Here is a 19913-nt window from a genome sequence, read left to right on the forward strand (position 1 = left end):
CTCAGTAAATGAAGGTCACTTTGATCAAGTGTGTCTGGTTTTTATCTGTCTTGAGAATGCTTCAGGACAAGCCAAACAGTGCCACAAGACACTCCAACTTTAAAATCCCAGACTAGATAAGCTTTGCAAAATGCATTAGCCAACATCTGAAAAATGCAATGTTTCTTAAAGACCTGACCTCTGTGCAAAAGTTTCACCATAAAACATAAGCACAGTTATGTAAGCAACAACATGTCCTGCACTAACTTACTGGCAGAAGAGAGCAAATGGAGTGGCTGTTTCTGATTTAGCTTAAATTCCTTCTCAAACACCACAAGCTACATTGGAAAAAGGCCTTCATACCTGAGTAAGACTCCTCCATAGAAGTCCTCACCCTACAATAACAACCACCCCCTCATAATCAAGGCTACAGTTTTGCAGTCCCTTCGAACTGATCTAAATGCAGATATTTTGCCAGACAAGTCAGTCCTCCTTAGTCCACTCTGAATTTGTATTTCTGCTCTCTCCATTGTATTAGCAACAAGAATTGTACAGGCCCACAGAAAATTGGATCAAGGAACTGACCTGGCTCGAAACAGATAATTATGTGGCCTAAAGCAATTGTGAAACACTGTCTTTGCTTATGCCAAAACCCTGTTTATAGGCAGAGCCCTTACTGATATGCTACTTTTACAGCTGTGAACTTTGTGCGCTGAAACTATGTTTTCAATGTGTATCTGCCACTTGGCACAGTAGGATCCAAAAGCATTTTGACAACAGTCTGCAAATAAAAGGTAGTTTCTTCCACTCAGTGTAGTTCTGCTTGAGACCACAACAGGATGCTACGAAGTTGGAATGGGATGCACAGAATAAGATTGAAATTTACAAAAGTTTTAGGTCTAATCCATATTGATATGGTCAGTGCAATCTAATAGATTCAGCTTACCCTAAAGTAGTCTCTACAAGTAAATTACATACTGGTTTCACAATTTAGTTACCCAAACAGGAGTCTTCTATCATTCCAGAAACTTTAAAGATTCAAAGGCATCAGGTCCCCTAAGAGGTGGCAGCTGGAAGTCAAGGGGGATACACCGGACTCAGGTCTCACTAGACAGCTGTGTTTAGCTACATGAATCAAGCCCAAGATCTCTACGGACTATAACTTGAGACAGCACTTCACTTGCATGCAGACACCTTATTTCTATTAGGTATCTGAATCTTCATCTGAGTCTCACATGCTTTTCCTTTCAGAGGCTCCAGGACCCCAAGGGTTTTGAAACTTTCAAACTGGATTTACTATTGCAATGCCAAGGAGGCACTGACACCCGAATGCCACTATCTGGACATCCAAGGGCAATTATATTACCAGTGATCCATTTTTCTGATGAGCACTGTTATCTGCTGTTACTACTGGCTCAGTACAGTGTGCACTATCCACCATGTAGTGACACATGAAGCATATTCCAAAGATGTCAAATGAGAACTTGGACAACAAAACTACTTAGAAATCTTTAAAGACAAATGCATAGGATAAAAGACCTTCCAGAAAACAGATCATTTAATCACCATGATGGCTGCACAGTAGTGGTCACTCCAGGAAGAGGCACAGCACATAAGTCACTACAAAGAAGTAGAGCTGTTCACTGCCTTGGTCTGAAGAGACAGATCATGCAAACTAGCATCCCAGCATCACTACTGAAGCAAATGGTCTTAAAACCAAAGCATGTGTTAAGATGAGAAGAATAACGAATACTGAATGATGAGAGAATGCTCTCTTTCTAAAAAAAAAAAAAAAAGGGAGAAAGGAGACCTGCTATACTTTGGAAGACAACTGAAGGTATAAAACCAGACAGATACTTCACAAAGTATACCTCATGGCACATAATCGTTATACTACAACCCATTTATCATGATGTGAGTCTTGGTTTTCCAATTCTGTCTCTGAATGTCTGTTAACATTATCTGCACCCTGATGGCAGCTCTCTGTTTAGTCAGTCACACTAAATACGGCTTAGTTGTTGCACCCAATGTGATAAAGCAAAATGTCACACTATCTTAGCAACCCTTGCATTATCACCTGGCTTTATCACAGAATGAAATATGATAACAGACGCTGCTCGCCAGTCCGTCGATCCAACCAGAATTTCTCTCCTCTCCTGCCTGCATGGCAACAAACACAGCAATGGGTTTTCATCTCAGGTTCTTTCTTTTTCTAAACATGTTACCCCTCTCCTCATGAAAATCAGAAATAAATTCAAGAGACCCACTCTAATTCTGCAGCAGATAAGCAAAGAAATGTTGATGGGTGAAACATAGGCCAGTCAGTCATGGGTAACAGCACAATGCATAGGCCCACAGTAAAAATCAAATCCGATTAAAATTATTATTTCTTGTAACAGCAGAGAGGCCTTTATGCAGAAGGGAAGAATCTTGTGGGAAAGGGCAGAGGGAGGGATGTTTTTCTTTCCTTAGTTCAGAAAATAGGAGCCCCTCCCCCATTGTGCTGTACCTCAAAAAAACAATGATAAAAAATAATTTTTATGGCTGTATTCTTACATGCTTTATCTATTGCATGCCTGTCCTAGCACACAGGGGATTGCCTGCATGGAATTAAAATGAATTCTGCTCACTTAAGTCAACCAGTTAATGTGTTCTGTACTTACACACTGAATTCAATCATAAGAATATCCCAACAGTATAACAAGAGCCATCATATTACACAAATGGCAACCATTGCAGAGACAAAAGACAATACTTTCCAACACTGCTAACAGGGAAATCACAGTCATGTTAATAAAAGCTCAAAGAAAAAATGATTGTTTTGTCAATTTACTAAAAACCCCCTACATTCCAGTTGCCACTCCTTTTTTTTTTTTTTTTTTACATCTAGACTTTTTTTTCCTCCTGATATGCTGTTGCTATTTTCTTGTTGCTATTACTACTGCAAACAGCTGCTTGCAGCTGAGCTAAAATTCAGTAACAGAACAGAAGCTATAAAACGAAACACTTTGTGAATAACAGCTAGGTCACCTGGGTTTCTCAGGCAGGCAACAAAATGAACACATAAGTCATCTCTAAAGAAAAAAAAAATTCTAAACCAGTTATTTAAATTAATTAGCATGCATATGCACACATTTCAATAGTCATCTTTTCACTCAGAGCCGGACTCACCGCTTGCTTCCAATAGTCACATCCAATTCTCTTATACTCCCAGCTAATATCTCCTGCTGCTGTGGAAAAGGTCTTCGTGCACGCCTGCACTCACAGTAACAGGCTTGCCAGGAAAACGACAAGATGAAAAGCTCTCGCACCACCCCTAGCCGAGAGGAACCCCGAGCCTGGCACCCCAAGCCACAACAACAGCACTGCAGCCCTCAGTCCAGAAAACAAATATTTTCAAGAGGCACTGCCTTCTAATTCCAGTGTGCATGATGCCAACTGTGAAAACAAAAGCTGCTAAAAACAGCGCGCGTGTGCGAGCATATGCACACAGAGCATCTTAGCTGGAATTAACTCACGTTTCCCCCCTATTTTCCCAATCCATCAGTGAACAGAACAGTCAATTACACTAAGCAAAATAAAATTCTGTACCAAGCATTGCATCGTTCCTAATTTGCTACTGTAGCTTCTGCTGGTAGGGACAGAAGACACAGCGTGTACTCTAAGACCTGGAGAACAAAAGAAATACTGTATGAATTAATTCTGCAATTTTCTGTTCAGAACTGACAGAAAAAGGTAATTAAGGCACACGCCTCTAGCTGCTTCTCTCATGCTTTAACACTAAAGACAAGACAATCTTACCAGGATTTACAGCTGTTTACCCATATTCACTGGATGTGAGCTTTGCATCCTTGCAAACGTGCCAGCCAGTTTGAAAGCCTCACAGAACTGAATCTGTCTCAACCTCTGCATCTCATTTACTGTAACACAGAGGATTTTCAAAGCCATGCCTCACAACAGCTGGCTTGTTTTTGCCTGCTTCCTATGATTGACAAGTTCATACAAGCTCCGTCAACTTTAACCTTGATAAGTGAAGGCTTGGTCTGTATTGTATGTTACATCATCAGAAACTTCTGACCTCAGGGAAAAGATCTCAGAGACTTCAAAGCTTTTCCTTTCCGCCACCCCCACCCCCTGGATTTGGTTATTAAAAAAGAAAAAAAGGATTTAATAAGTCCTTTAATTTTTAAGGGTTTTTCCTTTCATTTGTGAAAATCATGACCCACATTTCATGATCTGCAAGAGTTCTGTAAGTTTTAAATATTTAAAATGATTTTAAAAGATTAGTGTGCTACTAGGCTCCTTTCTGAACAATGTTCAAATAGCCAACTCTTTAATTTTAGTGAGTCTTCATCAACAGCCCTCCAGCTTGAATTTTTTTGCATGTGTTGTGTGTACAGGCGCTCTCTCTTGCAGGAGATTCTGCAGGGAAAGAAATGCTTTCATGCTGCATGAGCAAATTACCACCCCCACGCTTCATCTTTAGAAAAGCCATCATGGCCTTCATCAGAGCAAAACTCAAGCTCCTTTCAATTTTTCTACAAGAACACATTAAAGATTTAACAGAGAAACTGTGGGTAACACTTTAATATGTATTAAAAGATCATTCTAAAGATGAACATTTTAAGAGGAAAAATTTATTTAAACTGCACATAAAATCACATACAGCAGTTAGATATTATGATACAGCACTGATATTCAGTTGATTTTTCTATCTTCCCTAAAATTTTTGTATCTCCCAAAGCTGTCTGATTTCAAGACAGAGAGAGAATGACTTCAAGAAAACTCATCTGTTTACATAATACAACACAACTTGGTTAACAGACTGTAGCAAGTCTGGCTGGCCCATGCAGAGAAATGGAAGTTATAGCTGTCACGTTACTTTTTAGCACAAAACTTTACTCAAATTTACTGGCATAAACAGTCTCCTGCGTGACAGCAAATCATAATCCATGTTGCCTCAGGGCTTATAGCAGAAGGTGAACATTTCACAGGCTAGCTTTTAGTACCAGAACACCATAAAGCCACTCCATATGTTAGAAATATATGAACTGCTGCACTGAGGAGACAAATCAGTCACCTATTTCCAAAGATGCTTTTCATCAAGTAACTTAGGGGAAAATAAAATGTACAATACATCAGCATATGATGCTTTTATGAGTATAACCACTGGAGACTGTATCTTACATTATCTCTAATCTCCCCACTCAACTGTTATTATTAAAATAGCCACAAGAAGATAGCTGGATTTCAAGCTATGCAAGGAAAACTTAGTAGTCTTCAGATAGTTTCCATTCTAATTCTCTTTCCAGGGAAAGCAGTAAAACCAAACTAGAACACAAAAATGGACTAATGCTTACCAATTTCTCTCTGTTTCTCTCTCCACATATTTTTTTGGTGTGTCATTCCTTTTGCCTGCCCACAATTTCAGTACCATCAGAATCATGTTTAGGACTTCTCCCAGCTTCTAGCACTTCGTAACGCTTACCTTTGGGGGCAGGGGAGAAGACTTTCTGTAAGAAACTACCCTCCAACACTTCCTTTTATCAGACAACAGTGGCCTCACATACCCCTAGCTGTCACTGCATGCACAGTGGAGAGCAGATGTGCCAGCAGCAATTAAGCAGGAGCAACTTCACTCAGTAATAAGAAGCTGGAAGTAGAAAATAAGGGGATATGTGAGGTGGAGTAGTGACGTTCAGGTATAGAAACAGGGATTCAAAATTCACCTAACAAAGGTAGAGGGAGAAGTCACACTTTCAAGAGCGTAAGGAATGAGCAAATTAGATGGGGGAAAAAACAGGGCTACGTTACTGTAGTGCATTTCCAAGCACAGGCTTTGGAAACAGTCCAGACCCATTTAATGAGATCCTGCAGCTGCCAGTGAGCCAGAGCGGAGCATCACACCGACCTGCAGGACGCGTACCTGAGGGCTGCTGGGCTGAGCGCCACTACGAGAGTGAGCAATGGGAAGGCAATGGTTGGGCCTGCAAGGTTTAGCGCTCTCATTTAGCCACAACCATGTCTAAAACCCAAAATAATGCATTTAGGATGCTGTTGGAAGAACCATGCATCTCTCAGCTCAAGCAGCCTTAAGGTTTTAAAATGGCAACAGGAGGAAGAAAAAGACTACAGGTGGGAAAATTTATCATGCAACTCCCGCCTTGATCCTGAGGTATGAGAAGAATCTGGTTCAAAACTCTGCTACTTGAAGAGCTACCCTGTGCCAGTGGCCATATGTATTTAGATTAATCATTCTTGAAAGATCAAGAATCCACACTGCGGTATTTAATTTTGAAAAGGGCATTTACATACATGAGAGGAATATTTTTAAAAGGAACAAACCAGATGGTATAATGCTAAGAGATAACATGCAACAGAAGACACAATATATGGAACTCAGAAAATGCATAACACCTACCACAAAACCCAGAAGACCACCCTTCTTCCTTCCCCCTCTCTGTCCCCTCTGAAGGCTGGATTAAACAGTAATTAAAAGGACATGCACCAGAGAACTAAAGTCCTACCCAAGTGAGGAAAATCCAGAACTATTCTAGCAAAACAAGGTAAAAAAAAAAAGAAACAAAAAGAAACAAAAAAGAAAAAAAAGGTACAAATTCTTAAAGGCATTAGGAGGAGGTGGGAAAAAGGAAGGGGGGGAAAAAAAAAGCACAGGTGACTGCCAGATAGATTACAGGGTCAAACTACAATAGTAAAAATACAAAGAAAATGAGGCCACAGCAGAAAACTTACATGGAATCCCCTTCACATCTCCATAAGCAAAGAAACGTCTATGCAGGAATTCTTCTCAGATGCTGTCCACTATTCAGTGAGTAGTCATGAGTTACCTGAACTATATGATAATCACCTGAAACTCCCATAGGAAATTGCTGAAATAGTAGCTGTGATGTGTAACTACCCACTCCTCTGATATGATACTTGGGAACTGCTTGAGCAAAGTGACACATGCAAGGTTTGGGGAGGGAAGGTATGAGGGTGTCAAAGAGAAAGAATGAGAGAAAGAGAGCAAGAATAAAAAATAATTCATTATGTATCTGGAGAACTTGAGACCTATAAGCTTAACACATGAATTAAGCAAAGGTAGAAATTATATGAAGAGATTCAGCAGCTGCACTAACTAGCGTGTTAAAATGACAAAGAATCCTTTGGGCTTGTGCAGAAAAGCCATGCCTCAGATACATGACTAGTCTAAGAAGGAGTCACTACACAGGTGGACAATACTGATCTGGATGACTCAGGCTATTTGGATTTTTAGATTCTAAGAAAAAAATTAAAATAAAGAATTTCTCACCAGAGGCCCTTTTCTCACCAAAGTCCTCACTGGCATCATCACATGATTAACAGAACTGATTAGATCTAGATGATTTACAGAAGGGGTGAAAAAGGTGGCAACAGTTGCTGCTATGAGGAGATAATTCTGAGTAATAAAGACACAAGTCAAAGATTTCCTATCACTGAGTGAATGGGCCACAAAACAACAGATAAAATTCAAATTTTATAAATGCAAAGTAACTCATAGGATAGCTTTTTTCTACACCTCAGCAATTTATACAATGATGTATAACTGAAATTACTGCTACGCAGGAAGGAAAAACTGTACTTCACAGACTATTTGATGAACATCTCCATACTCCACAGCAGTCAAGGAAAAAAGAAAAAAAGGAAAAAGTCAAGATGAAGGAAACATTATGTTACTTCATGAATTCACAGCGCACCCTAATACTGTTGCAGTTCTCCCATTGCTCCAGAAGGACAATGTGGAAAGACATGGAAGAAGAAAAGAAGGATGGGCAAAGCCATACAACAGTTTCCACAGAAGAGACACCCCACTCACTCCCTGCATAAGCGGTGCTTTACCTCACAACACACCAACACAAAAGGCTATGGATGTCAAAAGCTGATGTGGATCCAAAACCAGTTAAGACATTTTTCTGAAAGAAAAACTCATCAAGGGCTCTTAACCACAAATACTTAAGACAGAACCTCGTACCTGCAGATCAGCAGAGGCTGGGCAAGGATACCCAGCAGCATGGCTCCGTGTTTGCCTTGTTTTTATTTTCTCCAAGCACCTGCTACTGTCCACTCAGAGAAAAGAAACCTGCTCAGGTAGCCCTTTGGCCTGTGTTTTTAAGCATCAACTTCCTTCATGTATCAGTGATTCAAGGTTATACTGTCTCAAAGTGTGATTCGTTTAGCTGTTACTAGGAAAGACATAGTCGATCCCGCCACAAAACTTGACCTAATTGCAGAATTTTCAGAAATCTACAGAACGGGAGAGGTGGTAGGGGACTTCTACTACATGAATAGATGCTGCTGAACTCTTCTTTGTCACCTCTATATGCATGAGAAGAGCCACAGAAGTTTTTTTTCAGTTTCAGACAAAATATAAACTTTGAAACAGCCCAAGACTGTACTGCATTATCCATTAGTTCATATGATACATACAGTGACATCACTGGCAAAAGAAAGTGGTCTACCAGATGCCTTAATAATCCATATTTCATAATAAAGAAATGCTAATGTAAATAGAAAGGGCTTCAGCAGCTCACATACTTCCAAGTCTTTGTTAATAACTAAGAGCCTTTGAAGATGCACATTGGCTCTTCTGAGCTTCCCTCCAGATTACAACAAATAGCTGCATACAACTTGCTGGAAAGGGAAAACAATATTTTTACTTCTAACTTCATGCAGAAGGCATTTTCACATGTAAATCCATTATCATTAGAAATTCAGATATCTAAAGCATTACTTCAACTAAACTGGTATGTTCTGGCTACATGAAAAGCATGTTTTCTTCTCCCTTTAACTGAATAATTAATCTTCCTCAAAAAAAGCACTTAAAAAACCTTTATAATAGTCCTTATTATACTTAAATTGATTTTAAAAAGGGAACACTTCCCTTTATAAGGTCTTGAATAAAATGAGTGTAGAAATTGTTAGTACACTGCACATTAGATGAAGTAACTACATGTATTTATAAGTTTTATTCTATAAAATACTACTTGTTATGTCATTCTATACTTAGCAAACTGATAGGAAATATTTCTTTCCTTTAGAAGAATTTATGTGAAAAATTACAACAGCTGTAGAGAAGTGTAAAACAGAACTTAGATCTCTTTTGCACTGTGAAATATTGAAGCTTGTTACTACATGCATGAAATGTCTGCCAGAGTAATTTTTCACTGATTTGTAAGGAAGCAGTGGCACAAGATCATACTATTTCTTCCTCAAGAGGAAAAAGAAAGAGAGTGAAAACATTTTGCTTATATAGCTCTGATGATATGTTGGTCAGTCCTACAATGACTGAGACACAGTCATCCTGCAATATTCATTCAGGAAAAACTTCTCAATTTGACTCTAACAATGTATATACAGTAAATAAAGACTCTTAAGTTTAAAACCTGTATGTGATGCAATGCCTGCAAGCAGAGTTCTGCAGAACTATTTAAGCTACATTTTTGCTACATATTAAAAACTCCAATTGCTACATATTAAAAACTCTAATATTAAACACTCTAATTGCTACATATTAAAAACTCCAACCCTTCAAGTCTTGCACTTCAACACCCAAGTTAAGCTGATACTAACATTGTATATTACTACTATAATACTTCTTTTGACAGCACAGTAAAAGATCCAAAATATAAAATTACTGGAATTATAAAAAAACTGGGTAGCTCCTAAGAATATTTCCAATGTCTGCTTTATTTTCCAGTGTCTAATTTACACCATTTATCATTGCAAAGATGAGATTGCATGAGAAACTCATTTGTCCAAATGTGTAATAGGGATTTTTTTTCCCCTCTGTTAGTTAGACCTTATGTGTTGCCCCAACCCCTATAATGGTCACAAAACAGAATAAGCTCAGAGAGATAACTATCAAAACACACACGTATATTTTATATTTGTATATATATATATATACACACTCACACACACAAACACCCATATATGCTTGATATATATAAATGGAGCATCATCCATTTGTAAATTCTTTTCCATCTCACTTGATTCAGAAGACATATTATTCACATTCCTGTGTTGCTGAAGGTCCTCCTTGTTCATTGCACAGTAATTTGCCATTGCACCACCTGGTAAGCTTGGAGGCTAGATATTCATCAGCTCTTGAAAAATTATTTTCCTTATGAAGTGCCTAATAATGAACTTGGGAACCTCTCTATAGGCTCCTGTTTTGGCTTGTCAAAGATTTTTTTATAACATTAAACTTGGGCATTTAGTTCAGCTTAGGCATCAAGAGAGGATTTGTACTTCAGTTTTGTATGGTGAAGGCTGTTTGTCTTCAAGAGCTCAGACAGAAGCAACTACTAAGGCATGAGAGAACAAAAAGAAACGTCTTACAGTGTTTAATTAGAGCTGAGTCATGCTGTGGTCCTATACTTGACATGCACATGCTCCTGTACTTGACACCTATTAAATGTTGAAAGATTTTCTGTGACCTCTGGTCACATAAATCCTTTTTCGCTTTTTAAAATTATGTAATTTTCATAGACATTGCAGAAATAAATTAATAGAGATAGAAGTCAAATGTTCTTAGAAAGTAAATAAAGCAGTGGCTGTGAACATCTCTAGTAGATGGCAACCTTAAGAATTAGATCATAAAGCACTATTCTTTTGATGCAAATTGACTTTTGAGTGTGCTGTGCAGGAAGACACAGACTACAGGCCAGAGCACACATTTCCACCTTTAACCTTTTGAAGGATTATGTCACTTCAGAAATTGTGGAGTCTTCTATAGAGAAGTTAATTATATAACCAGCATATGTCATTTGACAAATACAGAAAAAGTGACACATTTAAAAAAGGGCATACTTTACATCTGTAGAAAGCTAAGCTTTTGTAAGTAATCTGAAATAAAGAATAGTACCATTAAAAATAAAAAACCCACTAATTTTTGTTTTACAGTTCAACAGACTCATATCATGCTTCTAAGCAGTCCTAAAGTTAAGAGCATACTTAGAATCACATCAAGCCTCAGTATAAAAATATTCAGCTAGTGTCAATGATTGTTTGCATGTCTAAGTTCGTAACACGACTGGTTTGGTTCTTATGATAATGGCTACTATGGATCACTACTTTCTCTTCCCATAAAAATAATACTCCAAGCTATTAAATACTGCAGTTTAGAAGAACATGTAGCTTTACTAAAAAGGGAGATGGAAAAAACCTAAATTCATTGAAAACACTCAGTAATCTCAAAGGGGAAAAATATAGCCCAAAGATGAAAGGAGTTCACAAATTATCTTTATCAACTTAAAAACTCCCCAAATTTTAGAAGTAAAGTTAATGGAGGTTTTGCAACTGTGTGCTAAAAAGAATAGCACCGAGAAAATACTGTAGCAAAATGAACCAGCAGCAAAAAGTCCAGGAGAAAAAAAATGCTTATCATGCACTTTTTTGGTTTTTTTGTTTGGTTTTTTGTCTTTTTTTTTTTAACCATTTGCTATTAAAATACTCCAGCCCTTTTTCATTCTAGATTCAGTGCATTAAAAAGACTCATATTTCTCCTGAAAATAATGAGGGAAGCTATAAAGGTAAACATTCAAAGTTTATTTAAAACCCAAATCATTCAATTTTTTTGCAAAACAACTGAAGAGGCGGGAGGCCAGAGGCACCCTGTACCGTTAGACAGTCTCTAACCCAGAGAAGGCACCCGTGGGCTCCACAATTGGCTCTCAGCTTGGGTCCCTGCACTTCTAACCCACACAAATGCTGAAGGGCTGCTCCTGTGTCCAGCACGGACACGCTGGCATTGGTAGCACAAAGGCAACTGTAGCACACAGGCCTCAGTAGCACAAAGCAAGGGCCATTAACAATATAATCTAAACCCAAATTTTCAAGGACAGTATTAAATATGACCACAAAGATGGCCTTAGGTTTGGTTAACATTCATGGTCTAGAATATACCATGGATTAAGCAGATTTGCTAGCCATTTGCAATTGCTAGCTTTTCAAAGCAGGAAACTAAAGGCCTTCAGGGCACCTCAAAAATTGTAAAATCAGTGTATGTCACGATGAGGCCAGTTCCTCTTGAGCACGATAATGCCTTGTTAAAAAAAGAGCACAAGGAAATACATATTCTTTCTCATAGGACAGCCATTCATCATCATGCAGTGGCAGTTCACAACACAGGAATTAAATGCTCAAATAAGAGATTTTATTTATTCAGGTTTTTCGAAAACAGAAGACATATAAGTCCTCTGCATAACACAAGTGCTGAGGGAAAGACTGCAAAGGAGGCCATTTTTCAAAATCTCCTGTAATGCGGTGAAATGGCCAAATACAACATCTGAAATAGTATGTCAAAATAGGCTTTGGCTTAAAAAACAAAAACAAAACCAACAAAAAATAAGTTATTGCAGCTGGTGCCCAGTCATGTGATTTTCATGGATTCTGTGATTATAAAGCAAGAATTGTGCTGAACAAACACTGCTAAAATGCTGGCATAGGAGTAATATTCACATGCTTTTGTGACTAGGGTTCAGCACTGGTAGATGGAAATCATTTTACTTGTCCAGTGATGCTGTCTGCCTACGGAAGCTTGTCTGTTCCCTCACGGCTGATTGTGCTGCTGCATCCCCCTCTCCCTCCCCTCCTTCCCTCCCCTCCAGCCCCATAGCCCCTCCACACGCCTGCGCACAGGCACGAACACATTCACACCCTCATGGGCTATTCAGTTTGAAATCACTATGGTAAATACAAAGGGCTACAAAGAATTGGAAAAATAGCAGATGGTCTCTTCAGCTGGGCCATAAGCAATGCAAAATACAACCGTATAAAACCGCAGATAAATACTAATTTTTGCAAGCTTTTATGGTCACAACTAGAGAACGTGTTTGCTCAGTTCATCATTTTCTCTCCCCTTAAGAGATCAATACACTCAGAACCAAGGAAAGTCCTTAGAAGTGATTTTTCCTATACATGTGTTTCTTCTGTTATAAAACCTGAAGCTATCAAACGTGGCGATAGCAGTGTGTGCACGATCTCAGTTCAGCTGCCACACGCCACTTAAGCAGCCGCAGTATCAGCGACCTACTGCTGAAATCACTACCTTCATTACAGCGGCTTTGGCAAACTGCAGGCCAGGAGGGCACCCCCCTGCGTGCTAGGCATTTAAGGACTTTAACTGCATTGTGCATACAGTCATACATTTGAAACAGGTCTGAAAATATTGTACAGTTTAATTACAACATGAATTAACAGAGAAAAGAGCTGATCAAACGGAAAAACAACTTTTGATGGCTTCTGTTCATGTACTGCATTCTGTAAAGGCACAAGTAGAGAAAAGTCCAATTTACAGCACTACTGTGTTCCAGTAGCATGCCATCTGTGCCAAGGATAATACTGGAAAACTCTTTTGGGAAACCTCAAGCATTTCCACCCCCCCCCCCCCCCCAGCCAAAAACCTGTAACTGATAAACATGAAAAAAGCATTTAAATCGTTTCATGCACACAAATAGAAATCATCTGGTTCCAAACAAACTCTAATACACTCAACACTTGACAATTTCTTCAAGCTCACTCTAGAGTCCCCATAAATTTCAGTCCCACCATTAATTCTATCATGCACATTGAATTCTGTGGGGAGAAAGAAGGAAACAAGAGAAAAAGGCATTGCAAAAACTCTGAAATCATCATAGCAAAACTTCCAGTTTGGGTCAGGAAAAGATCAGATCAGAGTTGTTTTAAGAAATCTCTTAAACCAGAAATTAAGAAATACTTACCTTATAGTGCAGTTCCTTTCATCCAGATTGTTAACTTTACAGAAAATACGCTCCCCATCTTCCTTTAAATCCTCTGCTTGCCTCCTTACTTCAGCTGAGACTTCCTAAAAGTGGTTTATAGCACAAGTAAGACACCAAGTCATCATGTTTCAGACGCCCGAAAAATCTATGATTATGGAACCTCTTATTTGTGGGTTTGCTCTGTTTGAATATACATGAAGTCAACAGCATAGCATGTCTTAAGCTTGTTTGGTTTTAAGTGGTACAGTATGCTATGTGACCTCTTGCACAGCACTACCGACCTGGCTGTGCTCGAGTTACTGCTCCACTTTGCTGATCTACAGAACAGCTTAACATTTATATAAACCTTTGCCACTTCCATTTGGCAAAGACAAAAAAAAAAAAAAAGCAGCAAAGAAGATACAGCAGAGTTGCTCGCATTTTAGAAGAGGCAAGTACGCACCAGCTTTGAATCTCTGAGCATGTACTTTAGTTTCTCAGTAAAACACACATTGCTGTTCCAGAATTTTATTATCTCACTATCTTCAAACAACCACACCCAAAGCATAGCTTCACATTACAAACACTGAACCTACAGGAAATTTAATTGCGCATTAGCTCTGGAATCATCTGAATCATATATGCGAAACAGCATCTTTATTTACCTCAGTCTGTTGTAAGCATCTTCAATGCACTTATCACCATATTTTCCAGGTGCCTAAACAGGTGTCTGCTTTTTGCCCCAGGAGGCCTATACTGAACTTAAAGGCACTGACTAATAAACCAGAAATGCATACATGGAATAGATTATATGATGATTTTTTTCTGCTGGGTAGGCAATTACTTAATAATTTAGTTCAATTTAATTTTCAAAATAACTTCCAGGTGAATATTTCCAGTGCCTAGAATCTCTACCCTAGTAAATTATTCGCATAGTTAAGTCTGCATGTAGAGTTCAAAAGTAACTTTTGCAAACCTTAAAGACACAAAAAAACTTAAGGAGTTCACAACTTTAAGAGATGAACATATTTTGTTTCTTTCTGAGCTATTCTCATTCTACTCCCTGTATATATATACACACACACAGACGTGCTGCACAGATGTGTGTGTATGTACGCAATGTTTTTACCAAGAGGGGAAAAAAAGGAAAAAAAAAATATACAGCTGCACTGCCTCAAATCTCTTCTTGCATAAGGTGAAGTTCAACACAGGTTGAACACACTATGACTCCTTATATGTATCAGGCAACCTTGTAGCAGCTTGAACAACATCTTTTAAGCAGAGAACTTATGAGACTTGGTTTCTCTGTTTACTTCCCCTGCCACCTGCCAACCATTCCCTTGGCCCTGCTCAGTTAAAAATTAACTTAACATTTACTTGCAAGTTGAACAGACATTTGGCATCTCTCTAAGGAATAAATTTATACATTTTAAATCAAGGAAAGTGACATAAAATAAACCACTAAGCAGTTACATTTGTTGCTGTAGCATAGCTTTAACATTAACAGGCATATTTTTAATCTCTAAACTTTATTAGGCAGAAGTTTTGTCCTATGTAGCTTTTGCATCAACCAAGTTTAGAAGAAAAGAGAAAATCCATGGAAAATGATTGGACCATTAATGAAACTGGACAAAAGTAGGTATAATTTGCCCTTGGAACATTTTTCCTCATAGTTTCAGAGAACTAAAACCCTTAAAATGGGAAAGGCAGCCACACCAGTGAAGAAATAACTGTGTGAAGATTGCTTTGATCCTCCTATACCTCTACTGTAAAAAAAGGGGATATTACCAAATCAACCAGGTTGTTTTCTTCCATCTGGCTACAATATACAAAAAATTACTTGATCTGATTTGTGTAACTCTGCTACACTCAATTCCTGTGCACTACAAACTTTATCTTCTTCATTTTACTTGTGAGAGCTACCTGTAACAATTATTCCCTTACTGACAAAGGCAAACACCATACTTGCATTGTGTTTCTAAACTGCAAGTTTTCATAAAAATTCTCCTTCACCATTCTCCTGCATGCCCCTCTCCCAGGCAATTTAAAGGATAATGCTAAAGACACTTGTACCTGTTTGTAGAAATCAGTAGAAGGAGATGATCGAGACCTCTCATGGGTGTACTGGGGTTTCTCATGTTGTTCGTGGCCTGCATCAAGGATATTATCAGCTGAATGGTACCTTCCCGAGCTCCTTGGCTCTGCTGGCTTCCGCTGCTCCTTCCATGACGCCTGGTACTCTGCAAAGGTTCCCAAACGCTGTGGCTGTTCAGCTTTCCCAATCCTATCAGCAGCCTTATTGCTACTACTGTGGTGGACGTTATCTTTTGAAGCACGTGCAGTTTCAAGTCCAGCAGAGGCTGCCCGACTTCTTCTCTCATACCATGACTCCTCTCCCTCTTGTCCACTATGAGTTTTCCTATCTGGCTTCTCAGGCTGTCCCTCAGCTAGACTGTGGGGAGGTGGTTTCTGTGCCAATTTCCTACATGCAGGCTTACTTGTTTCTTCAAAAAATTTCCACCTGTCTGCAAACGAGCCCAGGGCTTCCTCAGATGTATTTGGATGGCAATGAGCATGGCACTCATCCTCTGACATCCCCACCTCATTCATCTTCTCTGGCTCAGAGTAAGACTTCAGTTTTTGCTCTGTTGTGAACCTCTTCCTGGCTCCGATGCGAGAAACGTGATGAGTGCCACTCCCTGTAGGGTTCGGTTTAGCTTGTGTAGCCTCGAGGAATCCAGACACATCTTCAGAAACCAAAGCCAATAACGAAGAGTTGTAACTACCAGTTTTACACTCAGGTGACCTGGGGAAATATTCAGCTGGGCTGGGCTCCAAGTCCCGTCGTTTGAAGGACGTCGCCCTCAGAACCCTGGCCTGTGCTTCCTTGAGGTGATCTTTGTAGGTGCTGGTGAAGTTAGTGTCTGGGGAGGTGGTGACATTTTCTGCTGAATCTGGTTTCCAGGTCTCACTGCACTCCTCTGTTTCAGATGACCCTACTAATGTAGCACTGCTTTTACTTTTCTGCAGCTTTGCTCTTCTCATTTGGATCTCATTTCTCAGGGTTGTTGCAAAACGATCGCTCCTTCGAGCCTGTTTAGACAAGTGAGTGTCAAATGGGGCCTGTCGCTCTGTTACTGCTTCTGGACTGTTATCAGACTGTTTTTTCCCTTCCTGAGCTAAAGAGTGCAACATTGGAGTCTTCTGAGGAGAGATCTTGCTACTCTCATCTTTCCCCCCCCTAAAATCTTTTGGAGAAGATCTGTTTTCAGCAGTAAGGACACAGCCCTTTATATACTCTTGTTGACTGTACCTAGTTTCACTTTCCTCAGAGCTGCTCTCAAAGTTTTTCTTTTGTCCAGACTTTTCAACATGATTGGTTTTTTTAGATTCTTCTACTACAGCACACCTAGCATCCCCCTCTCTGTCCACCGGGTAATGACTACTGTTCTCACACCCTTTCAGTGAAGATTCAACAGGTTGTTGAGGTAGATAGTATTTCGGTTTTTGGACCACTGTGACAACCGCAGGATTTTCATGAGGTCCAAATGATGCATCAGTCCCCACTGCAGGTTTCCAGCTGTCGTCCTTGAGTTGTAGTGGCTTCAAGCTTCCCTGAGAAGGCTGTTTTGCTGTCACGCAATAATAGCGACTCTGTCCAGTGTTGTCCACCTTCTGTTCAGCAGCACTGTTCAAAGAGGAGGAAGGGTTGGGCAGACTGGCTTGGTTTGGACTGTAGCCATGAAAATGATCTGTAGGTAACTCCTGAATACCACTATAGGACAGATAATGTTGCTGATCTTTAGGCGCAGCTAAGATTCTTGCATTGTGAAAAAAAGTGCTTTCATCACTGTACTGGTGCTGGTGGTGGTAACTGTAAGTAGGCTGTGCAAACCGAACGTCAGTGCTGGACAAGGACGACTGCAGTTTGTTCGCAGTTCCTGCATTACTACTGTACCTTTCACCAGTCGAAAAAAAAGTGTGTTCTGAACTGAGATCAGATTTATAACTTGAGCTGCTGACCCTCCTGTCACATGCTCTGCAGGGCCGCCGCTGCTGCTCCACAGTTTCCAAGTTCCAGTCACTCATGGGCTGAGACCGGTTCAGGGCTGTAAAGTGCTGCATGCTGGCACCCTCTGAGTACACAGGACTATGGGCTTTCTCATGGCCTTTGGTAGCAGCAAAGCTGTCACTACGAAGAGGTGGAGGTGGCGGGGGAGGAGATGAAGACTTCTTCTTATCAGGAACATACCAGACAGGCCCAAAACTGGATCTTCCAGAGCTAGTGAGCTTGCAATCAGGGTGTTCCTCTATTCTAGGACTTCTGCTGTTCTCGTATTGGATGGAAGCTGGCAAATATCCAGGTTTGTCCTCTATTCCACTGTTGTCATTCAAGAGCTGGCCAGACTTGTTTCCATGCTTAGCAGTCTCCCAGTGGCCTACTTTGTATAGCATGTTCTCCGTCGAAGAAGTGTCTGCATTGGATAGAGTGTGGTCAGGGGTGCTAGAACTTGTGGAGAAGGACCCGTAGGCTGAATCCCGCTTACTTTGGCTCCCTAGATGATCAATGCTACTGTTAGATCTTGCAGAAGAAAGTCTTCCATACTGGGCTACTTGTGGAGTGTGGTCCCAGCTGTCCATACTTCCCAAAGAGCTGAATTGGTCAGAAGTGCGATGTAGACTTGACTGATCCCATGAGTTTGACAGGTCATGAGAAGAACAACTATGTTAGGAAACAAAAAGTCTCAGCATAAATATACCAGTTAAAAATACCACAATGTAATTACAAACATATGGCCGCCAATTTTACTAACAGTGGTTAAGATCCATCTGCATAAAACAATCTAATAAAATTGGAAGTTTGAACACAAAGTTGGGGCTTTATCTTTATACTCTGACACTAACTCAAAGCTTGAAACCTTAATAACTAACTCAACTTCCCTTTGTAAGTTCACCAATAAGTAATACAAATTTATCTCCTTGAAGGCTCTCCTCTCCCTCTGCAAATTGTTGATTTTGCTAACTTTACTTTTAGACAAATTTAGTTTGAGCTCCATTGGCTTTTCAGCTTATTTTCCAGGCACCCTGATTCTTCCAGCTATTCAACTGATGTACTTCCCTGTTCATCTTTTGTAATCTCACTCTAAACTTCTTCAGCCCATAGTTTTTCCCTTGTCCTGCTTATACAAATCTGCCCATTCATTTAATATTTTCATTTCTAAATGCAAGATCAATAAAAGTATTTGCCTTGAATGCCACCACTTTAGTTCTGAGTCTCCACATGTACCTTACCAATATGGTTTCAAACCACTCTCAGGCTGACACCCTTACAACATCTTTCAACCCCACCCAGTTCCACATCGCTGACAAGAAAACATCAGGAGGAGATGCCAGGGCCACATAAGCTCTGTATGGCCAAAACTAAACTTCTGATCTTCCTTCTAGAATCCTTACCACCACCAGTTCTCCTCTGCCAGTCTTCCCTCTATAGAAAGGTCATCTTTGACACTAAACTTTCTCTGGATTATTTGCCTAGGACACTATTTCAAAATCTTGCTGCTTCTGTTGTTTTCCTATGCAATCAGTATTACTCGGTTTTCATTCTTTTCTATTCTTTTCTATCCTTCACAGGACGCACCTCCTGTCAATTCAACACACTGATGCTGAGACGATAGTCCTTCCACTTATTCTCATCACATCTCCCTGTTTGAACTTCACTGGCAGCCCCTCCTGCTTTTATATACCCAATTCAAATTCTTGCCCTTGCATGCAAAGCCCCTTGGTAGAAATCCCAGAACAATTCCACTTCCCTGTAGCTATAATTATATGAAGCATCTATCATATCTTGTGCAGTAAAGAAACCTGTGAAAGCCAGCAATGAAATTAGATTACTCCACATAAAAAATACAAGGAGTTATATAAATCTCTTTTTCTGTCAAAAACATTGCAAAAACCCAACAGTCCTCTTGAATTCAGTATTAACATGAGAACTGCTTTTTTCCCCTCTATTATTATAGCCTTTGTAACTGTTTTTAAACAATGCCACCAAAAGCAATCTACATGAAATAGAAGAAGGTACACTTTGTGCTTATTTTCTAAAAGCATTTTATTAACAAGATGCACTAGCAGTGGCCTTATCTTGTGGGATTTTTATTTTTTTATTTTGAGGCT

General features: G+C 39.6%; 1 protein-coding gene across 2 annotated transcripts in view; it reads right to left on the reverse strand.

The window, feature by feature from the left end:
• SHROOM2 (shroom family member 2) overlaps positions 1-19913 on the reverse strand; it is a 132439-nt gene that overhangs the window by 23298 nt on the left and 89228 nt on the right. For both annotated transcript variants that reach the window (XM_074907390.1, XM_074907381.1), the window contains 2 exons: positions 15816-18465; positions 13743-13846 (listed from right to left, as the gene is read on the reverse strand). In XM_074907390.1, the coding sequence (XP_074763491.1) occupies positions 13743-13846; positions 15816-18465 (2754 nt within the window). The remainder of the gene's footprint in view (positions 1-13742; positions 13847-15815; positions 18466-19913) is intronic.

This window comes from Athene noctua, chromosome 1 (genome assembly GCF_965140245.1).
Source record: "Athene noctua chromosome 1, bAthNoc1.hap1.1, whole genome shotgun sequence".
Classification (NCBI taxonomy): domain Eukaryota; kingdom Metazoa; phylum Chordata; class Aves; order Strigiformes; family Strigidae; genus Athene; species Athene noctua.